General features: G+C 33.5%; 3 protein-coding genes across 4 annotated transcripts; 1 reads left to right on the top strand and 2 right to left on the bottom strand.

Annotated features, from left to right (window-relative positions):
- Positions 1–4,029: 4,029 nt before the first annotated feature.
- Positions 4,030–8,029, bottom strand: LOC132059120 (histone H2B.2-like). The gene is made up of 2 exons (XM_059451623.1): positions 7,540–8,029; positions 4,030–4,470 (listed from the first exon to the last, which is right to left on the bottom strand). The coding sequence occupies exons 1-2, from the start codon at positions 7,943–7,945 to the stop codon at positions 4,061–4,063; spliced, it is 816 nt and encodes a 271-aa protein (XP_059307606.1). The 5' UTR covers positions 7,946–8,029; the 3' UTR covers positions 4,030–4,060.
- Positions 8,030–15,901: 7,872 nt separating this feature from the next.
- On the top strand, positions 15,902–22,205 carry LOC132059119 (protein BTR1-like). 2 transcript variants are annotated; one of them, XM_059451621.1, is made up of 9 exons: positions 15,902–16,203; positions 17,405–17,643; positions 17,720–17,826; positions 20,192–20,385; positions 20,890–20,966; positions 21,195–21,302; positions 21,367–21,428; positions 21,519–21,602; positions 21,713–22,205. In XM_059451621.1, exons 1-9 carry the CDS (start codon positions 16,110–16,112, stop codon positions 21,729–21,731), a joined length of 984 nt encoding a protein of 327 aa, XP_059307604.1. In that variant the 5' UTR covers positions 15,902–16,109; the 3' UTR covers positions 21,732–22,205. The 2 variants fall into 2 exon arrangements, with proteins under 2 accessions (XP_059307604.1, XP_059307605.1); XM_059451622.1 differs by having other exon boundaries at positions 21,519–22,205.
- A 1,064-nt stretch (positions 22,206–23,269) lies between these two features.
- LOC132060599 (glycine-rich cell wall structural protein 2-like) lies at positions 23,270–24,468 on the bottom strand. The gene is made up of 2 exons (XM_059453595.1): positions 24,040–24,468; positions 23,270–24,009 (listed from the first exon to the last, which is right to left on the bottom strand). The coding sequence occupies exons 1-2, from the start codon at positions 24,140–24,142 to the stop codon at positions 23,477–23,479; spliced, it is 636 nt and encodes a 211-aa protein (XP_059309578.1). The 5' UTR covers positions 24,143–24,468; the 3' UTR covers positions 23,270–23,476.
- Between the last annotated feature and the right edge of the window lie 3,435 nt (positions 24,469–27,903).

Here is a 27,903-nt window from a genome sequence, read left to right as displayed (position 1 = left end):
AATAAAATGAAAATTAGCAAACTAAAAACCAAGGAAATCAGATACATCATAGGAAAAAAAAATCATTTTTTTCTTCTAAATTGGAGCATGTCCAGGTTGCAGTTACTGCTTTTCCATATAATCCAAGTACAAGTGAAGCAACAGTTTGAAGGGCCGCAAGCCCGTCTAGTTTGCTACTGTTGTTTATCTATCAACATATGTGCTTTCTGTTCTTCTTTGGTTATACTTTGAAACGGAAAATGGATCAACTACATGTGTTCTCTTGTTATTGATCAGGATACTGCAACTGAAAAGCTTGATGTTAAAATTTACGGGATACCTTAAAACTTATTTTGGAAAAAAATAATTAGGAGCTACTAATGAAGTAGCATAATAACATAAACAAGGAAAAACTTTAAGCAACAAGTCATAAATGAACTGTATAAAGAAAATGAAAAGGAAAAACTTACAATTTTGGTGACTCGCTGATTCAATTCTAAAGAATCGATGAAGAGGATTCATGCTGGAATGGAAGTGAACGGGGGTAAGGGTTTGTTATATAATGATATGGACATGAGTTGTGATTGGTTTAAGTGGATAGGTTCTGGATTGGCATTTATGACCGTTGATCTTGATTTTTAATGGACGGTAGATAGGGGTTTGGTGACTTGGCTTGAGGTGAAATGTACTAAAGTTGTTGGCGGGTTTGAAATACGTCGGATCTACCCCTGATATTAGAAATATCAACTAGATTTCAATAGCCACCACCTCCACTGTTATAGCTACCATTAAACCCACCACCACCAAATCAAAATACCTCCGAATCAAAATCATAATCTATCAAGTAAAAAGAAACATGGATTACCCTCCTCTTTGGATAATTTTTTTTTTTAATAATGACATTAGCTAAAGAAAATGATGAAAATGGGTGGGGATGAGATCGATTAAAAGGATGAGAATGAAGAAAGAAATGGGAATGAGAAGAAATAAAAGAAGAAATGGGGCGCATCATTTGATTAGCGGCGAGCGTAACACGCTAATACTCCATTAAATAATTATTGAAGGAAATTTTTGGTAGTGAAACTGATTATGGTGGTAGGAGGGTATATTTAGATAGAAAATATAATTATTGAAGGATTTTTAATTTTTTTTTTTTTGTAAATATAATTAATAAAAAAATTAAATGATAAAGAAAAGGGTGTATATAAACTATTTCTGATGGTACAAGGGTATATTCAACCCTTTTTCGTTTTAACATATAAGGTGTGTAATAGGTCGCTTGTATAAATTATGTGATTTAATAATACATATAATTAGTAATGTATGATTATTTTGTGGTGATTATTCTCATCCCGTTGACATTATGTTCTTTGGTGATTCAATTGTACTAAAGTGATACATTTTTTTGGAAAAGGGTCAAAAATGCCCTTAACGTATTAAAAATTGTTCAAAAATGTCCTCATTCCACCTATTAGATCAAATTTGTCCTTCCTTCCACCTATTCCCTTTATAATTTGGTACAAATTTGACATTATAAGTTAGAAAATGGGTCGGGTAGAGATGGGTTTCTAAAGAAATCGGATGATTAAACTTCAGGACGGATCATTTGATTATGAGCTTGACACGCGTCCCTCCGTTAAATTAAGGGAAAATTTGTACCAAACTATTATAGGAATCCCTAACCCCAATATAACAAAACTATTTAGTGCTTAAAAACTATTTTGCTTAAAAGCACTTAAACAAGTCAATCCCCAAACTTCTAAAATCTTTAGAAAACTGCTTTTAAAAATAAAAAAATAAAAAAAAATAAAAAAAAAAAACTTTTAGCAAAAACCTTCCTTCCACCTATTTGGATGGGCTTATGGTCAAAAGCCAATTAATATAAAGAGATAGTTTTTGAGCCTTCGCCTTGTGAATTAGTGTTGGTCAAGATTTTAAAAAGTGTATTACATAAGTCAATCTGTATTTTTTTTAAAAAAAGTACTTAAAATTTGTGTTTAAACTTTTCAAAAAGTGTTTTTTTAAAAAATGCTCTTGTTTTTAGCTTTTGAAAAATTGATTTTGGCATAAGCTATTTTTAAGCTTTTGAAAAGACTTATTTTCTCTAAAGTTTGGCCAAACATTTCACCTTTTTTAAAATATGCACTTATTAAAAAAAAAAAAACATTTTTGAGAAAAAATAAACTTAACCACATAGGCTATAAATATGGCATGTGATACGGCATGGCGGGAATGGTTCTTAGTATCTATGACGAGATTCTGTTCAACTTTCAGCCACTTCATTTTAATAGATCATTCAGTAACACATTTGGCTCCTATAAAAAGAGATCACAATCATTGTTAAATTTATTTTATTAGATAGAGAGAATCGCAAACTCATTCGATACTCCTTCAATGTAGTAATGGATTTCTTCGTTCTTTGAACTGCATTCGTCCTTGACTAAATGCAAGCAATGTTGGGTTTTTCTTCACCAAGTACGAAACATTATTTATCTCCCTCCATCATCGATTTTATTGTGCTGTTTAAAAGAACGAGATTGTGACAATATCATTAATCATTGTGATATAAGTAGCAAATTAACCAGAAAGGCAGCAACCACCATTAGTTGAACAAAAGCTAACCACACAAAGGCCCATTAAAGTAAAGCTTGAAAATGTTTAAGACATTATCAAAACGAGCCACACCAATAATACTACATTGGATATTGAATCATCTTACCTGAGACACCACAAAATTGTTTAAATTTAAAGTCCTAAACTAAGACAATATAATAAATAATATAAACAAGATCATTTGATAAACGTCGTGTGCTAGTAAAATTGGGAATTTCTCTTGCAGTGAGCGGCTCGTGTGCAATCACTAGTCTAGAAATTAAAGTTTAATTTATAGAACTCCAATTAACACCTACTCTAATAAGTTGGAATTGAATTTTAAGAAAAAATAACTAATCACCACCTACATATTCAAATCAATTAGATAGCATTCACAGTGACTTACTGCCTCGTGAGACAAATACATCCATACAAATTAATTCTCAGACAATTTTAATAGGACAAATTTAATGAATTTGTTAACCTTGTTTTGAATCTGGCAGGAAAAAATAAGGGCATTGTTAGTACTTTACATTACACTATATGATGATTTTTCCCTAGGAAAAAAAAAACTGTATTGAAGCAACCCAAATTAAAATTGATCCAGAAAGCCTTTCATGGCATCAGATTTTCGAATTTGCAATTTCTAAAACAAAAAATAAGAACTGAGAATGGTAAATGAAGTTTCCCCTACTTACACATTTCACAATCAAAACAGGGAAAAATCATTACAAAATACTATACTATTAGCCTGTTTGGATGGGCTTAAATAATGCAGCTTATAAGCTGCTTTAAATAAGCTAAGCTAAATGGACCCAATTAATTTTTTAGGCTTATTTTAAGTACAAAATGGCTTTAAATTGGCCAGTCAAATGCTAAAAAAACTGAAAAATGCTTATAAGCCACTTATAAGCCAATCCAAATGGGCTCTATAAAACTCTATGACAAAAACTAACAATTTTTTCTTTCTTTACATCACAAAACACTAATTAAACTCATAAATAACAAAACAATCACTAAATCAATTCAAGAGCTAGTAAATTTCTATATTTATGCATTTTATTACATAATGTTATTCTTGAAAGAAAAATCATGTATGGAAGGAAACCAAATTAAATTAGACAAAAAAAAAAAAAAAAAAAAAACCCTCTTTTTCATGTATAATCCAAATTAAATTAGATTATCGAAGTTGCAAATTTCTAAAACAAAAAAGAAACTGAGAATGGTAAATGCAGAAACTGCAAAATTTTAAGCCCAAAACGAACCAATTTTCTTATTTACATAACGAAACCCCAATTAAAATCATAAACCGAACAACAAAACAAACAGTAAAAACCCTCAATTCAAGAACAAGTTAACCATTACAAATGCAGAACTATAAAACTCTATGCCAAAACCTAACCATTTTTTCATTCTTTACATCACCAAACCCTAAATTGAAATCATAAACCCAACACATAAAACAGCAACAACCCTAAGTCAGTTCAATTTAAGAGCTAGTGAATTTGGTAACAGCTTTGGTACCCTCAGAAACAGCATGTTTAGCCAATTCACCAGGAAGTACAAGTCTCACAGCAGTCTGTATTTCCCTAGAAGTGATAGTAGGTTTCTTGTTGTACCTAGCAAGTCTAGAAGATTCCTGAGCAAGTTTCTCAAATATATCATTGATAAAACTGTTCATAATCCCCATAGCTTTGCTTGAAATCCCTATATCTGGATGAACTTGTTTCAACACCTTGAAGATGTAGATCTTGTATGTTTCAACTGATTTCTTTGCACGCTTTTTCTTTTTGTCACCACTGGCTGCGTCTTTTGGGAGTTTCTTGCCGGCTTTTGATGTTTTTTCGGCAACAGGGGCTTTTTCGGCAGCTGGTTTTTTCTCTGCGGGTTTCTTATCTGCTGCCTTTGGTGCCATTTTTGGAATTTGACAAGTTTGTAGGAAATTGGGGGCTTTTGAGTGGAATTGTGAAGAGAAAGGGATATAGCGATTTATTATATAGGAGGTTAGATCTAGAGTTGATTGGTTAATTTAGGATGACGCGGATTGTGAATGTGAGCCGTTCGATGATATAGTTAATCAACGGCGTAGAAGGAAGGATGAAGTGGATTGAGTTTAGATCTCCTTCCTGGTACTCTTTTTCTCTTCACCTTTTGGGCCTTTTTGGTTGTAGAATGTTAAAGGATAAGGCATAGTAACATACCTGAACTATCACAAAACTGGTAGGGGTCGTTTGGTTCAAAAATAAATTATGTTGGGGTAAATTATGCTGAGATTAATTATGTTGGGATAAGTTATACTGGGATTAGTTATTTTGGAGTTATTTTTTATTGATTGTTTGGTATGCTGGACTAAAAGTATTATACATTGGATAATTTCTAAAAAGAAGAGGGTTTCTTCCTTATCCCGAGATAACTTATTCCATCCTGTGGCAGGTATAAGTTATCCCAGCACTATTTTTACTCCTGGGATAACTTGTCTCATGATTACTAACCAAACAAGGGATAAAGATTGCTAAATTCTTATTCCAGGACTATTTATGTTTATCCTTCGTACCAAACGGTCCCTTAATTACATACTTCAATTATGCGAGGGTCCTATCCCTCTTAAAGGTCCTATGACCCTCTTAAATTTATTTTTTCATATTATTTTCACTAATTAGCTAGTAAAGAAAATAAGTTAAAGATAGCATGTGCGAACACACGCTTATTCAAAACTAAAAAAAATGGGGTAATGTCTTTTTTATTCTTCCTTCAAACTCAAACGGCCCACCCCCATACACTAGCTCTTTATGATCCTAAATTTTCTCCAAATTATTTAGAGCCTGTTTGGATGGGCTTAAAAAAAAACAACTTATAAGCTTTAAAAAAAAAAGGTTGGTAGCCTAACTTATTTTTTTGGCTTTATAAGTTGTTTTCAAACATAATGTTGCTTTAGATAAGGTAAGCCAAACGGGCCCAATTATTTTTTTTGGCTTATTTTAAGCACAAAATGACTTTAAGTTGGTCGACCCAAACACTCAAAAAAGTGAAAACGACTTATAAGTCAAATTTTCAAGAACTTATAAGCCAATCCAAACGGGCTCTTAATCTTCTTTATACTATCGTTGGTAAATTTCAAGGAATTTAAAATTATAAACAAAAACTGAAATATGTAATTCATGTTTTTGACAGCAACTTATAAGCCAATCCAAACGGGCTCTTAATCTTCTTTATACTATCGTTGGTAAATTTCAAGGAATTTAAAATTATAAACAAAAACTGAAATATGTAATTCATGTTTTGAAATTCCTAACACAGCAATGCAAATAAAATATTAGAAGTTATATACTCTATCGAATAAATCATTGTAGTTGTCAAAATTTGATTTCGATCAGGCCTACCAAATAACTTTTTTTTTGCGCGGATTGTCCTTCTTTTGGGGTGGTCTTTAAATTTTGCCCCTCATATTTGTGGTCTTTAAGTTTTGCTCTTCGCTTAGAAAGATGGCGAATACATGAGGTTCTGGGTTCGAACCCCCGCTCAGGGCCTCAGGCATAAAATAAAATAAAGAAATCGCAAGGCACGGCTGGGGGCCGTGTATGCTTGATCCGGCATACACTCCTTATGAAAAACTAAAGTTATGCCGGATCCGGCATACACCCCTTATGAAAAAACTAAAGTTATGTCGGATCCGGCATACACTCCTTATGAAAAAACTAAAGTTATGCCGGATTTGGCATAACTAAAAGTCTGCCCCATAAGATAGAACTTTTTCTTAAAGCATGGTTTAGTTATGCCTTATGGGGCAGAATTTTCCTTAAGCATAAGCAAAAGTATACCTCATAAGACAGAACTTTTCCTTAAGGCATAGACTTGCCTTATAAGACAAACTTTTAGTTATGCCATAAGGAAAAATTCCGTCTTATGGGCATACTTTTAAAATGTCTTATGGGGCACACTTTTAGTTAAGGTATAACTAAAAATACGCCCTATAAGGCGAAACTTTTCCTTAAGATATAACTAAAAGTCTACCTTGAAAAGTAAAAAAAAAAAAATATATGCCTCAAGGCAAAGTCTGTCGGAGGGGGTAGAGCGATATTCAAACTCTGCCTTGTGAATTTTTTAAAATTTTTTGATTGAGTGAGAATTCAAACCCGGAACATATGAGTTTTAGGCGAAGGACAAAAATTAAATACTACTAATTTGAGGGACAAAAGTTAAAGACCACCCCAAAAGAATGGCAATTCGCACCAAATAATATCAAATCCAGCCCATATAGTTGGTATGACGCTCCGTCGAAGACACACTTTTGGCAGCTATAAAAGGAGATCAAAGTCACTTTTAATTCAAGCAAAACTTAACTAACACTCTTACTTGGAATCACTCAGAACTCTCATTACATAATTATTCTATCTCATTAAATACATTGTTTAAGCTTGGACTGACTCTTTCTCTTATAGCATCCACATTTGTCATGTAATTGCTTCGTTCTTTGAATTGCATTTGGAACCATTCACGTGCTAGTAAAAGCGAGATAATTTCCGTTAAAAGTGAGTAACTCGTTTTAGAGTTTTATTACTCGGTTAATCTAGAAATGGCCTGAAAATAGTACTCCAAACCTACACTAACAATTTGCAATTGAATTTTAATGAGAAAACATAACTATCAGCATTTACTTACTCAAATCAATTAGATACCATTCATTTTACTCAAATCAATTAGATACCATCTATCCTGACTCGTCAACTGAAACACGTGCAACCATAAAGTTAATTTTCTCCAGACTACTTTAATATAAAATTAAATTAGATCTTTCGAATTTGCAATTTCTAAAATAAAAACAGAACCAAGAAACTTAGAATGGTCAATGTTGTCTCCCTTACTTTCAAATTTCACAATCAACACAGAGGATCCTTGTTACAAAATGCAGAATTATAAAACTATATGCCGAAAACTAACAAATTACGAAACCCTAATCAATTCAAGAGCTAGTAAATTTTGTTACAGCCTTAGTACCCTCAGAGACAGCATGTTTAGCCAATTCACCAGGAAGTACAAGTCTAACAGCAGTCTGAATCTCCCTAGAAGTAATAGTAGGTTTCTTGTTGTACCTAGCAAGTCTAGAAGATTCCTGAGCAAGTTTTTCAAATATATCATTAATAAAACTGTTCATAATCCCCATAGCTTTGCTTGAAATCCCTATATCTGGATGAACTTGTTTCAACACCTTGAAGATGTAGATCTTGTACGTTTCAACTGATTTCTTTGCACGCTTTTTCTTTTTGTCACCACTGGCTGCGTCTTTTGGGAGTTTCTTGCCGGCCTTTGGTGTTTTTTCGGCTTTTTCGGCTACTGGCTTCTTTTCTGCGGGTTTTTTCTCTGCCTTTGGTGCCATTTTTTGGGCGTATCTGAGAGGGGATTAGTGAACTTTGTAGGAAATTGGGGGATATTGAGTTTGATTTGTGTGGATGAACAAGGGGTTATAGCGATTTGTTATATAAGGATTTGGGGGTAGATTTTGATTGGTTAGTTTTGGGTGACGCGGATTGTGAGTTTGAGCCGTTGGATGATATAGACAATCAACGGTGTAGAAGGAAGGATGACGCGGATTCTCTATTTCTCTATGTACTTTTTGAGCGCTTTTGGATATGTAGGTGTAATTATTTGCACAGAAGTAATGAAATATTATTTGAAAATTAATATTCCCGCCGTTCTAATTTATGTGACACTGTTTAACTTAACATAAATTTTAAAAAATAAAAGAGGACTTTTGGAACTTGTGATCTAAAACTAACGTAGACATTTGTCTGTCTATAAATAATTTCATTAAGGGTAAAATGAAAATTTTAAAATTAAATTATTTCTAATTACAGAAATGTGACATCGACATTGCGCGCCACATATAATGAGACAGAGGAAATATTTATTATTGTTTTCAATTTCAAAATGAAATAGAGAATATGAATCTTTAAAAAGTGGTCAATAAATTTTGTATTTCACTCACAAATTTAAAAGTAGTATCTTTATATTTGTTTTAACTTCATTTTCAAATGCTAAGGGACCTTTGTTTCGAAACTTTTTACAAAAACTGAAGTTAAATAGTATTAGTTTTTGCAATAAGTTTCAGAAACAAATGTGTGGACATTTACAGAAACCTACCAAAATATTGCGGTCATTTAGTTATAAGATATCATTTTTATTTTTGGCCAACAAAAAACTGCCTACGATATTACAACATTCAAAAGTCCGGTGAGACCAAATAAGTCTCAAATAATTTTTTTACAAATGGGTGTGATTGGAATTTGTTGGAAATACATGGGTGAGGCTATATACAAAATCTGAGGAAGATAGAAGGTGATTTGGACTGATTTTAAATTTGTTGGAAATATTTTTACGATACATGTTGAAAGTGCAAGAGGGGGGGTGAATTGTAATTTTTTTCAATCTGTTAGTCGACTAGGTGGAATCAGTAGTCGACTGTTTACTCAGAGAATGCTAAAGTAAATTACAGAAGATAAATGACGCCAAATATTTTATACTGGTTCAGATTCAATGTGAATCCTAGTCCAGTCCTCTTGGGTTGCAAGGGTGTTCTCTGCAGCTTTTTTGTTAAAGGTTTAGTACAATGGTGATTTGAATGGAGCTCCTACGTCTACACTCAAAACACTCTTAATCTTTTGATACAGTGCCTCATAAACTATACTATATCTCTCGTTTCTTTTTCCTTGCACTACAGATCACTCAGACATATAATGTTTATGAAAAGTAAAGCAGAGCACCTGAGAGAATGAGACTAAAGTATATTCTTCTAGTTTTGTGAAGTGGCCTTTTTGTAGTTGTTTAGGCTCTTCACGCAGAGATATCAACCCAAGGGATATGATCCTTGGAAAAAAGAATTAGTGATCCTACTTTCAAGAATAAGGTTAGAGCTGTTGCTTCTTGATGCGTCTTTCCTAGTGTAATGAGGCTGCCTTGTCAATCAAGAGGATTGTTACACTTGATTGAATATTTCTCCTTTAATGCGCAGATAATCCAATCTTCTTTCCTTCCTTGAACTTGTTTGGTACTGCTTCCAGTTGTAAATATTTCTTGCGTAGCCACTGAGATATTTACCATATATCAGTGGCCATTTGTAGGGCTGTAAACTTCATTGAATTGGACTCGTGTAAGCCCATCTTGTTTATGCGACTGTTGGGCTCCTTACTGGTCTTGTGGGCTCTTTCATACATGTAGTCAACTTGTTTGATATCCTTTGCTTCCTTGCTTACTTTAATTACTATATCTACACACATAAAATTGTTATCATTAAAACTTGACGCTAACACATGTATCTCACATATATCACATTGTATATTCATGTATATAACGCAAAGGTATACATGAATATATGCATATACATATGGGATACATGACGGATACACGGAAGATACTCTCTTATTTGACAACGCGAATAGTAAATTTTTTAGTACATTTAATATGTTTACAATTCATTTCGTTTCAAATAGTTATATATGGCAGAAACTTCATCTCCATAGCTAAAATTTCAACGTAGATCACCTTAAATCTCCAACAAATCTTTCCAAAATTGAGATTCAAATTCCATAAGATATACTCTATCTATTCCACAATACTCACTCAAAATAAATTTCAATTTCAGAACACAATTTTCGAACTCAAGTTTAAGCGAACTTCAATCCATGGCCTTTTCGAACCAAACCACATCAATTTAACTTCAAATGAGTTCAAACTCAGGGTTACGATTTACCAAAACAAAAACAAAAAAATCAAAGAAAAAAATGACAACATTAAAACATTTTCGAACTCACAAATCCGAATCCTGAATTTTTTAATCAGACAACTCCTTTGCTCCTTCAAACTTGATATAGAAGTTTCCCCTATCTTCAAGGAGCATAGGTGTCCTCCTCAAAGCTAGTTAACCATGATCATCTGCGTATCTCTTGTGTCAATACGAAAGATAATTGGAGATTATAAGTAGAAAGATTATCTTGTAACTTATAAAAGAAAGAGAGAAGCTCAAGCTTAAGTCTTAAGATCAAGAAACCAATCTTGTCTATAGTATCTTCCACTAAAGCTTTCTCACATAGAGCTCAATGCATCACATGCAACGAGACAATTGCCAAATATCAAAGAAAATGTGTCTTTTATAAAAATAGGTGTTCTTAAACTTCAAAACAAACATCTTCCACAAACACAAGTACCTAGTCTTCGAGAACAAGTGTCTTATGTGAAAATGTGTTCATACACTTCAAGATAAGTAACTTCTACCAAAGACAAGTGTATTCTACAAAGACAAGTATCCTTAGACTTCAAAATCATAGGGGTATTCAGAATTTCAAGTGAATGGGTGCACTACTATCAGTTACTTTTGTTTTGGCTATTCGGTAGAAAATACCTGCATTGAGTGCCATGGCAACAGTTCGACGAATAGCAGCATGTAAAGACACATATTGACCTAGGACATCGATAAGATACCAAGATATATCCCTTCATCGGTAAGATAGCGTGCAATTCATTCTCTCATATCGTATACCCCAGATGAGTTGCGATAATGGATATTATCAATGTCGAGTTATCATCTATGTACGTTCGATCTATGGATGTATTGGTTAATAACAAAACCTTAAAGCTCTTTTCTAAATCTTATCCAACTATGGCCAGAGATTTCAAGCCATAATCCCACGAGGTGACATAAGATGTATACCCTACATATTAAAAGCGACTAATCCCATCTTTATCCACTGATTACCTTCAATTTTACACTTTCCTAATTGTAAGACACCCCATGGACATTCATATACACATGACGTACCTTAGGTGAATCAACATATAGGTTGGTTCATATAAGATGATATGACGATCTCAAATTTAAAAATTCACCTCCAAATGAGTACTTCCATTTTTATAGACTAGTAGACCATCCATCAAGGTCTCCTCATACGTCTTAATCCGGTGAACTCATTGTCTAATAAGCACTTACATTCTTGCATTATCGTCACATACACAATGGTAATAGGATCACCACCCTCTCCACTGAGCATGCTTAAAATTTGTCAATTATTTTTCGATTCTCGATAAACGATAATGACCAGAGACATTTAGAATCATGACTTTTGAGGCATTATTGTCTCATTGGTATAATCATAAATTCATAATCCATATAATCATAAATTCATAATCCTCAAATTCATCGCCCGAATTCAAAAGCTCCATTATCGTCTTTAAATTATATATATAAATGAGACATATATAACACGATTATGAAGATTGTACTTTGTTATAATCATAAATATAATAAACAAACTTGTTATCAAACATTCCTATTATCCTATATCACATTGCCATATGATTAGCTCGAACGAATATCTCCAAAAGAATAAATCAGAAAAAATACTTATTGTTGATGGACGTGTTTGTTTTAGATATCTGAGAGGCAGTGTGGTTAATATGATTACAATCAACCAACAATTACTGAGATAAAGAAGATAAATGAAGTAGCTTTTTATTCGTGTTCCAATTGGTAAGGTAATTTTTCTTCGTTGTATTGTGGTACACCAAAAAAAGTCTTCTTAAGTTTGTCAATTGAGTTTCTAGCTCATCCTGATATAGCAAGTATAGCAATATATAACAAGTTAGGTACAGAGGCAGGGATCAGTCTAATTGGTATATTTAGGAAATTATTTAATCTTCCAGCCCGCGTTCTATGATTCTCCTTATATAAGTTAATACTAGCAAATTATGCCCGTGCGATGCACGGGGCCAACGTGATTAATTTAGTTACTCACTTTAGTTAGTCTTTATAATTTGTATATTTTGCAAATGATACTGCGATTCTCCTTAGTGAGTCTCTAATTTTTTTTTCCTTTCTTCTTATTTTTTTCCTTAATTTCTCAATTGTTGTTAAAATTTGTCTTATTTTGATCATGTTCACCTCTTTTTATATTTAATAAGTTGACAATTCAAATATCTTACATGTCAAGTTTATAATCACAAGATTCAAAGAATATTTTATTATATTATACATATTTTTAATTTAGAACCACATGATTCAAAAGTCTATCTTTATTTCTTAAACTCCGTGTCTAGTCAAACATAGACACTTAAATTGAGACAGAGGGAGTATATGCCAAATGAAGGAAATGAAAGAATAATTGAGACACTGCGGATACGTGCGGACTTAAAAAGTAAACATGGGGACTTAAAAAGTAAACACACAAGAGGTAGTATTAATGTTAAACTTCTGAAATGTACACATGTTAGTCCCGATTTAGAGTACAATTTCAGTTGCTTTTTGTACAACTTATTATTGTTGTGTTCGTCCACCATGGGCGTTTGTTGTTAAATAATAAAAAAAATTGTTTTATCTTGGTTATGTCCGCCTCTTTTTATATTTAGTAAGTTGACAATTCAAATATCCTACATGTCAAGTTTATAATCACAAGATTCAAAAGATATTTTGTTATATTATACACATTTTTAATTTAAAATCACAAGATTTGAAAGTCTATCTTTATTTTTTAAACGCCGTGTCTAGTTAGACGTAGACACTTAATTGAGACAGAGGAAGTATATGCCAAATGAAGGAAATGAAAGGACAATTAAGACACTGCGGACCCATGGGGACTTAAAAAGTAAACACACAAGAGGTAGAATTAATGTTCAACTTTTGAAATGTACACATGTCAGTTTCTGCTTAGAGTACAATTTCAGTTGTTTTTTGTACCACTTATTGTTGCTGTGTTCGTCTACCTTGGGCGTTTATATATAATAAAGAAAATATAGAATAGAAAAATAGACATATATTTTTAGTAATGCAACCAAGTAATATGGGACGAAGGGAGTACTTCATTTATTAGTTAATTCTTAAAGAATGTGAAAAGTCAAGTACAATAATGTGGCCATGTAATATGGGACGAAGGGAGTACTTTATTATTAATTCTTAAAGACCGTGAAGAGTCTAAAATGAACAAGTAAAAGTGCATGGAGGAAATAAATATGTGTCAGAGAATTAAAATTGAAGTGCATATATGTATACATGAGAAGAAGATAAATATTCAGCAAGAATGTGAAAAGTCAACAGTGAACAAGTAAAAGTGCACGGAGGAAATAAATACGTGTCGAAGAGTTAAAATTGAAGTGCATACGTCTATACATGAGAAGAGAATAAATATTCAGTACTATAACATATGTCTATGTGGGATTTATTAATTCTTAAAGAACGTGAAAAATCAAAAGTGAACAAGTAAAAGTGCACGGAGGAAATAAATAAGTGCATACGTGTATACATGAGAAGAGAATAAATATTAAGTACTATGACATATATCTATGTGGAATAAAAAAATAGTTTGTTAAAATGTACAAGTTATATAGCTTTTAGTATAAGCATTCATTGCGTGTACAATTTATAAAGCTTTTGGTACAAGTTGTTAAAGCTGGGTTAGTCCTCCCATCACACTTATATATAATAGAAAAACATGTATTTTGAATAATATTTTCTTAAAAGTAATCCAAACACACAAATTTCCCAAAAATATTATTAAAAATAAATTAAAACCAACTCCAAATACCACCTTATCATTTCATACAACATAATTATTGGATAATAGTTTTTGACTTTTTGAAATAGAGCTGGGCAATCATTGAATTTTTTTTTGGATCCGTCGTATTCTGTGAATTAAGATTTGTTCATGTGATAATTTATTCACGCACGATCTCTCCATCTGCAGTTTCTATTTGGACTTTTTTTTAAGCTAAAATATAGATAAATGAATAAATCTTAGTACTGGATTACATATTTGTCCATACTTGACTTTCGTATTATTAAATGAAAGTTACACTACTTGTTTCAGAAGAAAAAAGGACTACAGTAAAATGACTCAAGGCATTAACCTTTTGTCAGATGCCAGCTTGAAGCTAACTCTAATTTATGTTATAGTTGACTTAAAAATTTCTACCTGCTATTTCTGACCTCTTTCAAAACTTAAAAATAAGAAAGATTTAAGTTACATATGTTGATCATAGCAATTTTTTATACTATAAACCTGATATAATAGACAATTCATTATTTATTTAATTAGTTTACAAATTGATGTTATTAAATAAAATTATTTATAATAATTATTAAGTAATCCGATTGTATAATCGCAGGTGCATAACACTTAAAATAAGAGCCAGTACTAGATAGCACCCGTATACAAGATGCAAAAGTTTAATATGGAGTCATCAACAAGAGTTGTGGTGGGATGAATATGATTCCTCCATCCTTAGTTAGGGTCTCGGATTCGAGTTATGGATGTGAAAAAACTCCTGTTAGAGAGCGTTTTCTCTTAAATAGTCCTTACGAGATATTAAACATTGTATAGGAAACCAAAAAAGAAAATAAGTTGTTGGAGTCTCTTGTTTACGTAATCATTTGGAGGTACAGTTTGAAAATTGTGCCTCGGCTAGTTTGGTAGTGCCTAGCTGTATGGAAAATTGGATATATCATTATTTATTCACATGCAAATACGCAATTCAAATGTCTAATACAAGAAAAAAGAAGTAGAAGAGGTTATAGAGGTAGAGATAGTTTCCTAATTTGAAAAGGAAGCAATAGACATTAAACACTTGTAATTTAGGTAAGTTTTATATAAGCATTAACCTAAGGTTTATTTCATAGATGATCATTCATTTTTTTTTTAAAAATCATTAAATTAATTCTTTATAATAAGAAGTTACTTGATTTTATCTAAGTATTACATAAAGTTATACTAAAATTATTTTTTGGAACATGAAATCACTCATATGTACCTAAATATTACAAATACGGAGTAATCACTAAGAGGAAACAAATGTGACATTTGCCGTAATATTTAGGTAAAACTGAGTGACTATTTAACAACAACAATATACTCAGTACAATCCAATTGAATAACTATTTAGTTACAAAAGCTAATTTAGTGATTTTCATGATACTTAAAATAAGTTAAGTGATTTATTTACTATAAACATATTACTCCCTCCATTCCACAATAAGTAATTTTTAGGCTTTTCAATTTTTTTCAAAATAAGTGATGCTTTAGGATTTCAAGAAGACTTTAAAAAGATTTTTTCAAGATTACCCTTATTTAAATAGTCAAGATTCATTAACTACCTTTTCTTTTTTCTAGAAAGTAGTAAAACTTGATTAGTATAGAACGGAGTGAGTATTAAACTTCAATGAAAATTGTTGAAAGTAACCTTCAAGCCTATTCCTTATTGGCTTTTTTGTTTGTTTTTTCAAAGCAAGAAAAAGGAGTAACCAAAATGCAAATCTGAAGCCAAAAATAAAATAAAATAAAATAATAATCTTGCTCTGTAGCACATGCTTCTTCTTCCACTCTCTTCCCATTTCCTCTTCTTCTGCAAAAAAATCTCCATATACATACACACACACACACATTCACAAATCACATCTTCCTCATCTCTTCTCTATCTATCTGCAAATGCAATTGCTTTGACTCGCTTTTGATTTCTCTCTCAACACACATCTCTTAATTCACTGATATAAATAGGGACCTAAAATGGCAAGGGAAGAAGGACCAGAATCGAACTACAATTCGTCTACTGAAAGTCACCACCAGCAATCTTCTCCTCGCAAATCTCCTCCTTCGCAAGGTTTTATATATCTCTTTTTTTTTTTTTTTTTAAATTAATTTTCAGAATTTTCTGTATAAATACCTCAGGATCTGATAACTATTGTTGTTTTCTTAATAATAATGCGGTTTTAGAATGCTGCCGGAAAAATATCTGATCCGTTTCCCTTTCGAAATCAGAATATTGTGATGCGAGCAGGTTTTTGAGCTGATATTTGTATAGGTATCGTATTATTGTTGTTTTAAACCCTAAGGATGGTAAAAAAACACACCTAAACTATCACCTTTTCGCAAGTTTCATACCTTAACAGGCCTCCGCGCCGCGCGCGTGTTGTTGATTGATTTCATATATTTGGCCAACTCAGCATTGATGTGTGTTTTAATAGAAAGTGAGTGATAGTTTAGAGGTAAAGGGAACAAATGGATAGTTGAGGTATGAAACTCACGCGAAAAAGAGCGAGAGTTTAGGTGTGTTTTTGACCATTAACTCTTAATAATAAGGTGTTTGTGGACACCCATAGGAGACTGGAAATGGAATTTTTTTTTGCTGTTTGTAAGGTGAATTATTCGCAAATGAAACTCATGTTTTTGCTATTGTGGATTAAATTTGAGCTCACAAACAGATGCTGCGGCTTGCTATCATTATTGTGATGTGTGTTTGTTGATGCCTCGAAATGAGAAAATACTTAACTTAGTTCTGGTACTTACCTTGTATGCATTCTACGTGTCTTTATTAAACTGAAGCTTTACCAATTAAAACGACTTTGTCCAATGCTGTTACTTTCTTTCTTATTCTGTTACTTTGTAGATCACAAATGTGCCATATTGATGTTAATGGTTGACTTAATCTCTGGTATGGTGAGTTGGCTGCAATAAAAGATCACATATTAAGAGGTTTTGTACTCTACATTGGGACTATATCTCTTCTGCTGCATTTGGCCGTTGAGAAAGGACGCTCTAAATTTTGTTCTCATTATTAGATGGTTAGCCAGCAAAGCTACTCAGTATGATAAGATGGGCAATTATGGATAGCATTTAAATTAATTAATGATTTTGATGAGAATAAATATTTTTGTTCATTATTTTGATTAAAAAGTTTGTTCATTTTGTTTTGAAATTATTGTTGAAAATCATTAACTCAGAATATTACCTTTTGAGGCGTTTTTGCTAAGTGCTCAGCATAATTCTGATATTCCTCCTTTTTATGTTTGTCTTAATCCCAGACCATGAGGAGAAGACAACTTATGTCAAGTTCCTTCTATCAAATGCTGAAGCCGGTTCAATTATTGGAAAAGGTGGCTCAACTATCACTGAGTTACAGTCTCGTTCTGGGGCTAGAATTCAGTTGTCGCGCAACTATGAAGTTTTCCCAGGAACATCCGATAGAATTGTAATGGTATCTGGGTTTCTTGATGATTTACTAAAGGCAGTTGATCTTATTCTTGGTAAATTGCTGGATGAGGTAATCTCATGTCTGAATCCTGTTTCTTCTACTTCTCTTGATATTTAGATTGAAATACTATCTTCTTCCAAATCAGTTTTATGCTGAAGACGGTGGCGAAGTGGATCCACGCTCAAAGTTTAGACTCGTTGTGCCTAACAGCTCTTGTGGTGGAATAATCGGGAAAGGAGGAGCCACAATAAAGTATGAATTCTACTCACCTTATTTTGTATAAGCATTGAGTATATGTTTCTTTTCCTACATTACCCTTGGAAGTTCCTCATTCTAACATAACAGACAATCAACCAAGCAAATAACCCGCAATTTGGTTATTGTAACATTGACTTGCTTATCTGGTGTAATGTTACTGAATATTCTTTCTGCTGTTGGTTATAAAGTTATGGAAAAATGTATGTTGAGATGGTATAGCCTTGTGTTGGAATGATTTGCTTGACTTCATTTTGACAAGTGAAGTGTTCATGATATTGTCTCTTGAGTTTTGGGTCGTAAAATGATCAAGTGTGCTGGTCATGCAACCTCCGGACTCCAGTTTGTAACCCCTTTAAGCTGAATGTCTGCTGTTATGTGCTGGTCATGCAACCTCCGGACTCCAGTTTGTAACCCCTTTCAACTGAACATATGTCTGCCGTTAGAAACTTTGGTTCGATGCTTCTTGTTGATTTGACAAAGTTCCTTGTCCGACGTGAATGTTTTAGCTTATTTTCTTTATAACTGATGCATGGCTCTCTAGGTTAACGTCTTGATTACCTCTTCCATGACCAAAGTTATTCTCAGTGTGTAACGTGGGAAAGTGATGAAATAAAGTTGTCCGCTGATATTTTACCAGGTTCCGTTTCTATTAATTTTATCCTCCTAAGCAACTCAATGGAGTTGTGAGGATTTTAGGGCGCTAACCGAAGTTCTGACCATGCTTAGGCTCTGAAGGCTATGTTATAGTTGATTCTCTTCTTATATTAAGCAAAAGGTGGCTTTTTTTTGTGTGTGTTCTGTATAGATGTAGTGTTGAGAATGCTCTTGTTGAGTACTACAAATTCAATTTTGTGTAGTAGAAATTCAATTTGACTGAAAAAATTGTTATTTGTCAGAATTAAACTGAACAATTGTTCTGTATCAGAATTAAACAAAATGCTTTATAGTTAGAATTATTCTACTCTTCCACGTGCTTATTTGCTTGACAATGTCTTGTGACATTACCAAGATTGCAACTGACTTTACATCTTTATGTGCGGCAAGTACTCTGTTCTCCGTTAATCATTGAGATGATGTTGAGCCATTATACTTAGTATTCTTCTTGTGGGAGCAAATCCTATGTATCAGTAATAACCTGACACTATTTGGCTGGGTTGAAAGGTGGTAGACTAAGAAGAGAGGAAAGTTTAGAAGGTAAAAAAGGAGGGCTGTTAACAATTTAAAGAAAAAGAAAGGAGGGCTAAATTTGAGGAATAATGGAGTTCATCCATATACGCTCTTTCAACTCCTTCTGAAATGGATTTAAAGGATGATCCAAGTATAGTTGCTTTCTACCTTTATCCAACGAGCAGAAGAGACGATTAATATAGTTTTTTTCAAGGGTAAATTCCTACTTTCAAACTCATTGATACCGTCGGCAGTATTATAGTCATAATTATATTTGCTGTTTCATCAGCATATTATCTGGTTTGGAATGGCTATGTATTACTTGGTTCCTTTTCTTCTTCCTTTGGCAGGAAAGGAGTCTAAATTTAAAAGAATAATTCATTGCCATTCCCAAAAAATTATCAGCGAGTAGAAACCCAAAAATTGTTCTCTCATGTATACTGTGATAACAACAAGCAGTGACTCATCATAAGAATCTTTGTTTAGAAGAAATACCTTATATTTATTCCTTATCCTTTTTTTTGTTTATAATTTTTTTTTTTGCCTTCCTCCATTTCCTTTTTTCTACCTTTTTCTTCTTCTTGTTCTTCGCAACTAGTGTACCTTTTTGGGACTTTTGGCTAAGATTAAGTGTTGTTCTTCCTAGTTAGTGAAATACAAAGAGGTGTGACATGACGGGTCTTATTTTCTATTTTATCTTTTAGAATACTTCCTTTAGCAATTTTCTGGTCTTCGTCATTTATTAATGAAGCCATGAAGGAGGTTATTTTGATCCAAAGTGGTGGTGATTTTGGAGGGCAAAATGGCTTAGAACCAAAGTCCACTCTCATTTTGAGTTTGATACTCGCTTGCTTTTGTTTTGAAGGAACGTTTCACATTATTCCTTAACATAGGGAGGTTATGTCTACAGTCCCAAATTTCAGGATTATATACGATTATCCACTGAGTTTCGAATCGTGCGCCATTGGCCCTTGTTGATTTCTCGGTTATAAAAAAACAACAAATAGTTGGTGGTGTTCTGAGTCAATAAATATAGTATGGAAGTCTATCTGCCCATTGTACTCCCAAGATAAATTATGGAATGGAATTCTTAACCAATATTGTTCTTGATTACCTTCCAAAAATAATTTTCATGCAGAATGAGATGGTTGGAGAAATTTTAGTATTGACTATTGACATTTTTCTTGTTCAGGTCATTTATTGAAGATTCTCGGGCTGGCATAAAGATATCTCCTCAGGATAACAACTTCCCAGGACTTCATGATAGATTAGTTACAGTCACCGGTACTCTAGGAGAGCAGATGCGGGCTATCGAATTGATTTTATTCAAGTTAGCAGACGACTCTCATTACATGCAGTCCATGAATGCACCATTCCAATATGCAGGTACCTTTCGAGTATACTAATGTGTACTACCTGCTTTAACTAAAGTATGTCAGGATGGAAAAGACCTGCTCTCATGTCTTAATTTTCGTCTGTGGATTGTGCAATTGCTGGCTATTACTCCCTAGAGATCTCAGTCTAGAAATCTACAAATAAGATAATCAATGCATGAAGAGGACAACAATATCAGTTTCTGGGCTTCACTACTTTTTAAATATTGATAAATTATAATCCAGTCTGTCTTGCAAATTCCTATGCAGCTAACAAGACTCCAAGAGTACTAATTAGCAGTTATTGTAGTGGTTGACTTAATGGAGCTTTATATAGGCTGATTGGCTGTCATATAGTTTTGATTGGATTAACCCTGCTATTGCTTTGGGTTCAAGACTTTAAGCAGTTACTGGAATGAAGTATCTCAAATTTGAGATGTTCTGTTTTCTGTCCTTATTCCGAGTCATATTCTGATCTGATTATTTTATTTTAATCTGCCACCTCTTATTTTCTCAGCTGTTTACGTCGGAATGAACTATGGACCACCAAATGGAGTTGGAGGGCGATATCCATATAACCGACATCAAAACAAGGTCCATTTTCATCCCCTACTAAGCACAATACTTTATCCTCATCCCAAAAGGAAAAGAAGAAGATATTTTGGTGTCCTAATGTGACTCTCTGCAGGCAATCCTGCTTTTACCCCAAACAACCAATACTTTTACTTTCTACTATGTTTGAAGCTGTTGAATGTACAGTATTATTATCCTGTTTCTAGATCTTGGTTCTGTCATGATTCTATTCTTGTTGAGTTTACTCAGGTGGCACCGCAGGAAGACAAGAACGATTCCGTGACTATTGGTGTTGCGGATGAGCGTATTGGATTAGTCCTTGGCCGGAATGGGAGGAGCATAATGGAGATCAGTCAGGTGTGTAAAGAAGTTGCAATTCTGCCTGGTTTATTTATGTACTAAGCCTCTACTTCCATTGCAGCTTAGTGGCGCCAGAATAAAGATATCAGACAGGGGTGATTTCTTTTCTGGTACTTCTGACAGGTATGACGTCCTGGCACTGTTATTTCACTAGACAGGTTGAAGTACAAAGGCATAAAAATTGCATTTATAAAACTCTTGGCCTTTTTGCAGGAAGGTAACTATAACTGGATCACAAAGAGCTATCCGCATGGCAGAGTCCATGATATCTAAGAAAGTAGCTACTGTTTCTGAGAGGTGATAGGATGGACTTGTATTTCTTACTATTCTTCTTTGACGTTTTCTTGATGATACGTAGAATTTCATATGCATATGGTGATTTTGGAACTGTATTGACATTTCTATAGCGATGAATTTGTGAAATGATGATCCACGGCTGGAGAACGCATTCCATCCGAGGAGGGCAGCATAAATTTAGTATATTTAAGGAATATTTGGAAGCAAAGCTTGTGGGGATCGCAATTGATTCAATATAATATCGTTCTATACAGTCGTAATTCTTCAATAGCTAGCTCTCAGTTGACAATTTTGAGTTGACAATTTTGAAGCTTTCTTATGGTCTGTTTTATATAAAAACATTTATTCCTTCCTATGTCTCGTAGAGGAATAGTCATAGTTATCAATAGGAGCACCTGTCAAACTGTCACAGCATGAGCTTCCGTGATAGCAACTATGTAACTGAGACGCGAGAACTGTTGAAACTTCCGGCGCATTGGAGTAATTTCGTATTTTATGTCTTTGAATACTTCAATATGGTTTAGGTATTGTGTAATTTCTCAGGTTGCAGTCGGACATTTTTATTTTATGCTATAACTAATTAGTGGATGATTTTGCTGATGATGACATAGTCCATTTATTTGAGAGGAGGCTGGGCGCTGTTACATTTTAGCCCTTTTCAGCTCGGACCTTTGAGGAAATAGGCTTTGCAATAGCATTTTGCTTGCTGAGTTTCAGTATCGTTTTGCTTATGAATTTGATTATTTGGGCCGAGTGCTTTAGAAATCCTCCAACTTCGAGTAGGTAACTAATTTAGACTTTTAGCTGCTTTTAGGAGCAGACAAATATGGCCTTAAACTACGAAAATACAAACAATAACACTTGTTAAAATTTCTATTCGCAATAATTTTTTTGGAACAAATAAGAAAAACTGAAATTTCATCAAGTAGAACTAATATGTGAACAGAGAGATGAGTTACTAGGCGTTTGGCCATAGATTGCAAATATTTTTCACTTTATTTGGAATTTATGAAATTGTAGTTAGAAGATAGAGTTGTGTTTGGTTGTACTTTTCGCAAAGGAGAGGAGGGTGGAGCACTCCAAGTTGAGTTTGGAAATTTATAATCAAATACTGATTTATTTTAATATAAAATAAAAATTATTCTTGAGAAAAGTGAATAAATGGCCAAACGGCTACTTAGTATGTTTTTTCGAAATCTTATAAAGAACTCCTGCTCTAGACTTTTGGTTAAAGAGAATAGGAACTGCTTATCATTCCAGCACATCGCTCTGAGTGTGTTACTGTCACCTTTAGTATTGGAAGAATACATTATCACCCATAATTAAGGAGTCGAGGTTGAAGATTAGAGTTGTAACTTAGTGGAATAATTTCATTTAAACTAAAATGAAGCGGATTTAAGTTTCATCCAGGACATTTTATACTCCCTCCGTTTCAATTTATAGTGGCATTTTCATTTAAAAAGAAAACTTTTAAACTGGTTGAAAATAAGCGAATCATTCTTAAAGTGAATTTGTTTCCAAATTATGTTTCATTTTAAGATCCAGGAAATAGGTTCAAATAAATTGAAACAGAGGGAGTATATTTTTTGTGAGTCAAGCGCTTCCCTACTAAAACCCCCATAGTTTCCATTTCCCCTTTAGTTACCAAGGCCAAAATCGAAGTGCAGTTGAGGAAAACCTGGAAAGTTATTATTGCATTAACTTAACATACTAAAATAGCATACATTGAAATCTGATTACAAACACAAGCAAAGCAAAGTTTACCACCACATAAATAAAGGTGGTTAAAACCATGCAATTTATTCCATATCATAAATAATGCAAATACCAAATACTTATCAAATTTTCGTATACATGAACTTCATTCCAGTAGTTCAAGGTTCATCACCTCCATTCCCCCCACCATATCCTGAACCATAGCCTGATCCATACCCTGAGCCACTACCATAGCCTGAACCATTACCATTGCCGCCACCGCCGCCACCACCACCTCCTCCACCACCACCACCGCCTCCGCCTCCTCCTCTTCCACCGCCACCACTTCCATACCCTGAGCCACTTCCACTTCCATAGCCCGAACCCGAACCATATCCTGAGCCATTATTTCCTGTGCCACCACCGCCTCCTCCACCATGACCACCACCACCTCCACCACCTCCACCCTTACCTATTCCTTCACCTGACCCATACCCTGATCCATATCCGGACCCATATCCAGAGCCAGAACCACTACCCCTCCCCGAATTTCCACCACCACCACCGCCTCCATGGCCGCCTCCTCCACCACCTCCTCCACCACGTCCGAACACCCCATCACCACCACCATATCCCGAGCCTTCCCCTGAACCATACCCTGAACCATATCCTGAACCTGACCCTAATGCTGAGCCTCCTCCACCACCACCACCTTTTCCTCCACCTCCACCACCTCCACCACCTCTTCCTCCACCGTGTATCGTCTTTCCTAATCTTGCACAAAAGGCAAGATCAACAAAGAGCAAAATCAACAATGCAGATGCTATAAGCTTGGAATGAGCCATTCCTAACTTATCAAGTATGACAATTATATATTAGTCCACTAGTATCTTTATGCAAGTTACTCGTATGAAATATCTTACGTACTTAGATGAAATGAAATGCTTATGATAGTGAGGATTAATGTGGTTAAGGAGTTATCCTATTTATAGCATTTGCATGGCTTTCGAGTAGCTTCTTACGAAGTATTTTAACGGATGAATGAAAATATGAACGTGTTGACTTGCGTGGGATATAGTGGTGTTGGTGGCGATAGTGTTATCAAGATCAACTATCATGCGGGTGATAGTGATTGTGTGGCCCCTCTTCTGGCTTCATGCAAAATCATCGCATGAGACGTACAGCTTGCTCCCACTTTTGACTTAGGGTATTAAAAAGTGTTAAATTCTATGCATGGAATAAAAAAAATATATGAATACAATTGGGTTACTTATAAAAGAAAATAACGAGTTTAAGTTAGTTATGTGGTTTATAGTAATAAAGGGAACGTTTTCAGTTATAAAGAAGTCTTATACTATCAGGTTATAAGTCTCCTTAAAATGTGAGATTTGTAAGTTTGAAAGTAAGAAAATTAAAGTTACATGCTACAACATGTATAAAGATGACCAAATAATATAATTTTTTTTTTTACATTAACAATATATATAACTTAAACTCTAAGATAATTACGGACAAATCTCATCAAGCATTAATTGATGATATAATAGAAAAGATAAGCAACGTATTATCACAAGTTAAAATTAACGGATAGTATGATAAAGTTTTTACCATTTGTGTTCTAACTTAAATCCTAATATTAAAAAACCAACAAAGGATTGCGGGGCCAATCACATTCAGACGCAATATTCCTAATATGTCATTGTTCTCATTTGACTCCAAATTTTAGTGACTACCATATGCATAGATCATGCGACTGTCTTTATCTAATCTGTTAGGAACGTGTCACTCTATCTTATACTAATGATGGATATATTGATCTTATATAAAGGTGTTTAATTAAACTTAAAGATCTTGCAATCAAGGTTCTCTTATGTGGTGGGTATAAGAAATTATGCCATCATTTCTTTACATTTTGGACAATTACTAAACTTTCAATAAATATTAAATTCCGAAGTCATAATTCTAAGTTAAAACTAGACAAACAAATTGATACAGAGGGAGTAATAAGAATTTTAAAGTCGAACACATTAATTTTTTGGCATGAGTAAGTATCATCAGGTGATGATTATATATGGTTAAGATTAGATCTTCACTGTTAAATTAATGAACCTATTGGAAACGTGCTAATGTCTTTCAACGTCATCACGAAGTGAAGAATTGTTATAAACAGAAACCTTTGAATGAAGTAATTAGACTTGAACTGTTTGCAAATACAAATCCCATCAATATTTATATTGACATACAACAATACATAATTGTTCATAGCAAAATTAGATTGTTGCTAGCTCCTACATATATTCAAGTTTAGTCTAACTTATTAATTGTACATGTTTTTTTCGGGCTAAATACAACTAAAGTTAAGTTAATTAGGATAGTTAATCATGCTGCCATGGTCCAATATTAAAAGGAAAGATAAGAAGTTTCTAAAATGATTGATTGACAAGCAAAGATGCACCTGTCTAAGTTTGGTCCTATGGGACGAGGCGCATCCGGTGAAGGAGCTACGGATTCATTCGACTCAATAGTTGTAGTTTACTCTAATATATGAAATTAAATTTTAAGATGTAATAGACTTTCAAATCCGTAAAATTCAAATCAGAATCCGCTTGAGACCATGAGTTCAACTCATTTTAGCATCGAGGCAGAGAAAAGGGTCGGAAGGGGGTTTGTTCAAAAACCTCTGCCTGAATCACTATATATATAAGATTAATCTTTTTTATGCATATATAATGAATGATGTATTCTTTTAGTGAAAATTCTATCTCCGGTCGTACATATAGGATCTTAGGGAATGCCCTAAAAGCCAATGAAGACCACAAGTAGCCATACCCACTAAGGCACTCACCTACTCTTGAATTCCCTTTCATGCCTATGCATGGTGTCTCTAGCTAGGCATTACTAGTATTTAGTGGGAGTGGGAGAAATGGAGGTTTTGACACCTTTTCTTAAAATGTACGCATCTAAAGACAACTGTCACTCTAGCTTTTGTTGTTTTGCTTTTAGTGGCCAGACGATGTATAGCACGCCTGCCGCCCTGCCGTTCACTTTGCAACTCAAAATTATAGCATCTCACCACAAAAATTCAATTCTTGTGCTCTTCAAATCCTATTTCTAGCTTGTACTAATAGTTTTTTTTTTTTTTTTCATTATTAATCTTGTGACAGCAAGTTAGTTATACATTTATTATAAAAATTTATGAGTAATTATCTTATCATAACCTAATTTGATAACAAAATATATATCTATAAGTGTGTGTATATATATATAGAGAGAGAGAGAGAGAGAATTTAAACTTTATTACTCTCTCTGTTTCAATTTATGCGACCTAATTCGGAGTACGAGGGTCAAACAATATAATTCTCGATGTGAATTTGAATCTAAAATCTTAAAAAAAATTGAAATAAAATTAATACATATACATAAACTACATAAAAATATTTGAAAAATTGTGATTAAGGAAAAACTCCTTCAACTTCAAATAGTAACTAGGATACGTAAAATAAACAAAGTAAATCGCGTTTCGCCATTGATTTCTTGAAGATAAGATCCAATGCGCTTCACTTGCGCTTTGCCATTGATTTCTTTCCACATAGGCACATACATTTGCTTCCTCTCATTCTGATATTATCATGTCGTTTAAAGATATATGCAAATTAGGCTTCTTAAAAGATGAAATTTGTAATTTTTTTTAAAATAAAATAGGTTACCTGCTGCAACAGTTAAAATTAAATAACCTAATAGTGTATTAAGTTATTTCCATTAACAATGTATATAAGTTAAGTTCATTACTCCCTCCGTCAAAATAAGTGTTCACTTAGTCTTTTCATTTTGGTTGAAAATAAGTGTTCACTTACATTATCAAGAATAAATTAACTTTATTTTTTCAAATTTGCCCCTATTTACTCGAAACAAATTATTAATTGAGGGTGGTTTAATTAAAATACTTATTTTTTTCTAACAAGAATTTTGGTGAACTCGTGAGTGCTAATTTGGAGGTGGATTTATTGGTCAACTTAATGAAATCTAAGTGCAGTAGCTGGACATTAAAGCACTAGAAAGTAAAGCAAGCTTTTCTCTTAGTGCTTCTAGCCATACCACGTTCTTGTTAGATGCTAAAGTTTTGATTTGATAATATTTTGCTAGGATTTGCAATTTTAGAAGTTAGGCCAACATATAAAACTTGACTTCCTAGTTGGTTTGTCCGAACTCACGTATCAAGAGAAATAAATATCTCTTGTAATAAAACACAAATACTATGACCTACAAAGATACCAATGTTATGAAGTTTTCAGATTCTGATTGAGTGATGATCAACATCATACTTGTAGAAATATCAGTGTTATGCCGGTTTATTCTTTTTGGCATATTCATACATTACTTTTCATATGAAAAAATCCTCATTATTAACTTGTACTAGGATCATGTCTCGTAATAAAGGGACAAGTGCATAAATAGCCGTTTAGAGGACTGGTATTTAAGATACAGCTAAAACCTACAAATTCTTTAAATTTTAGCCTTTTCAAAATCAAACTTGAAATCTCAAGTCTAAAGTTTAAACTTCAATCCTTGGGGTTTGAAGTGAGGAACTGATCTAACGACAGTTCGA

The sequence above is a fragment of the Lycium ferocissimum genome, chromosome 6 (assembly GCF_029784015.1).
Source record: "Lycium ferocissimum isolate CSIRO_LF1 chromosome 6, AGI_CSIRO_Lferr_CH_V1, whole genome shotgun sequence".
Lineage (NCBI taxonomy): Eukaryota > Viridiplantae > Streptophyta > Magnoliopsida > Solanales > Solanaceae > Lycium > Lycium ferocissimum.
The sequence above is the reverse complement of the archived record's forward strand: the minus strand, read 5'-3'. Positions and strand labels throughout refer to the sequence as shown.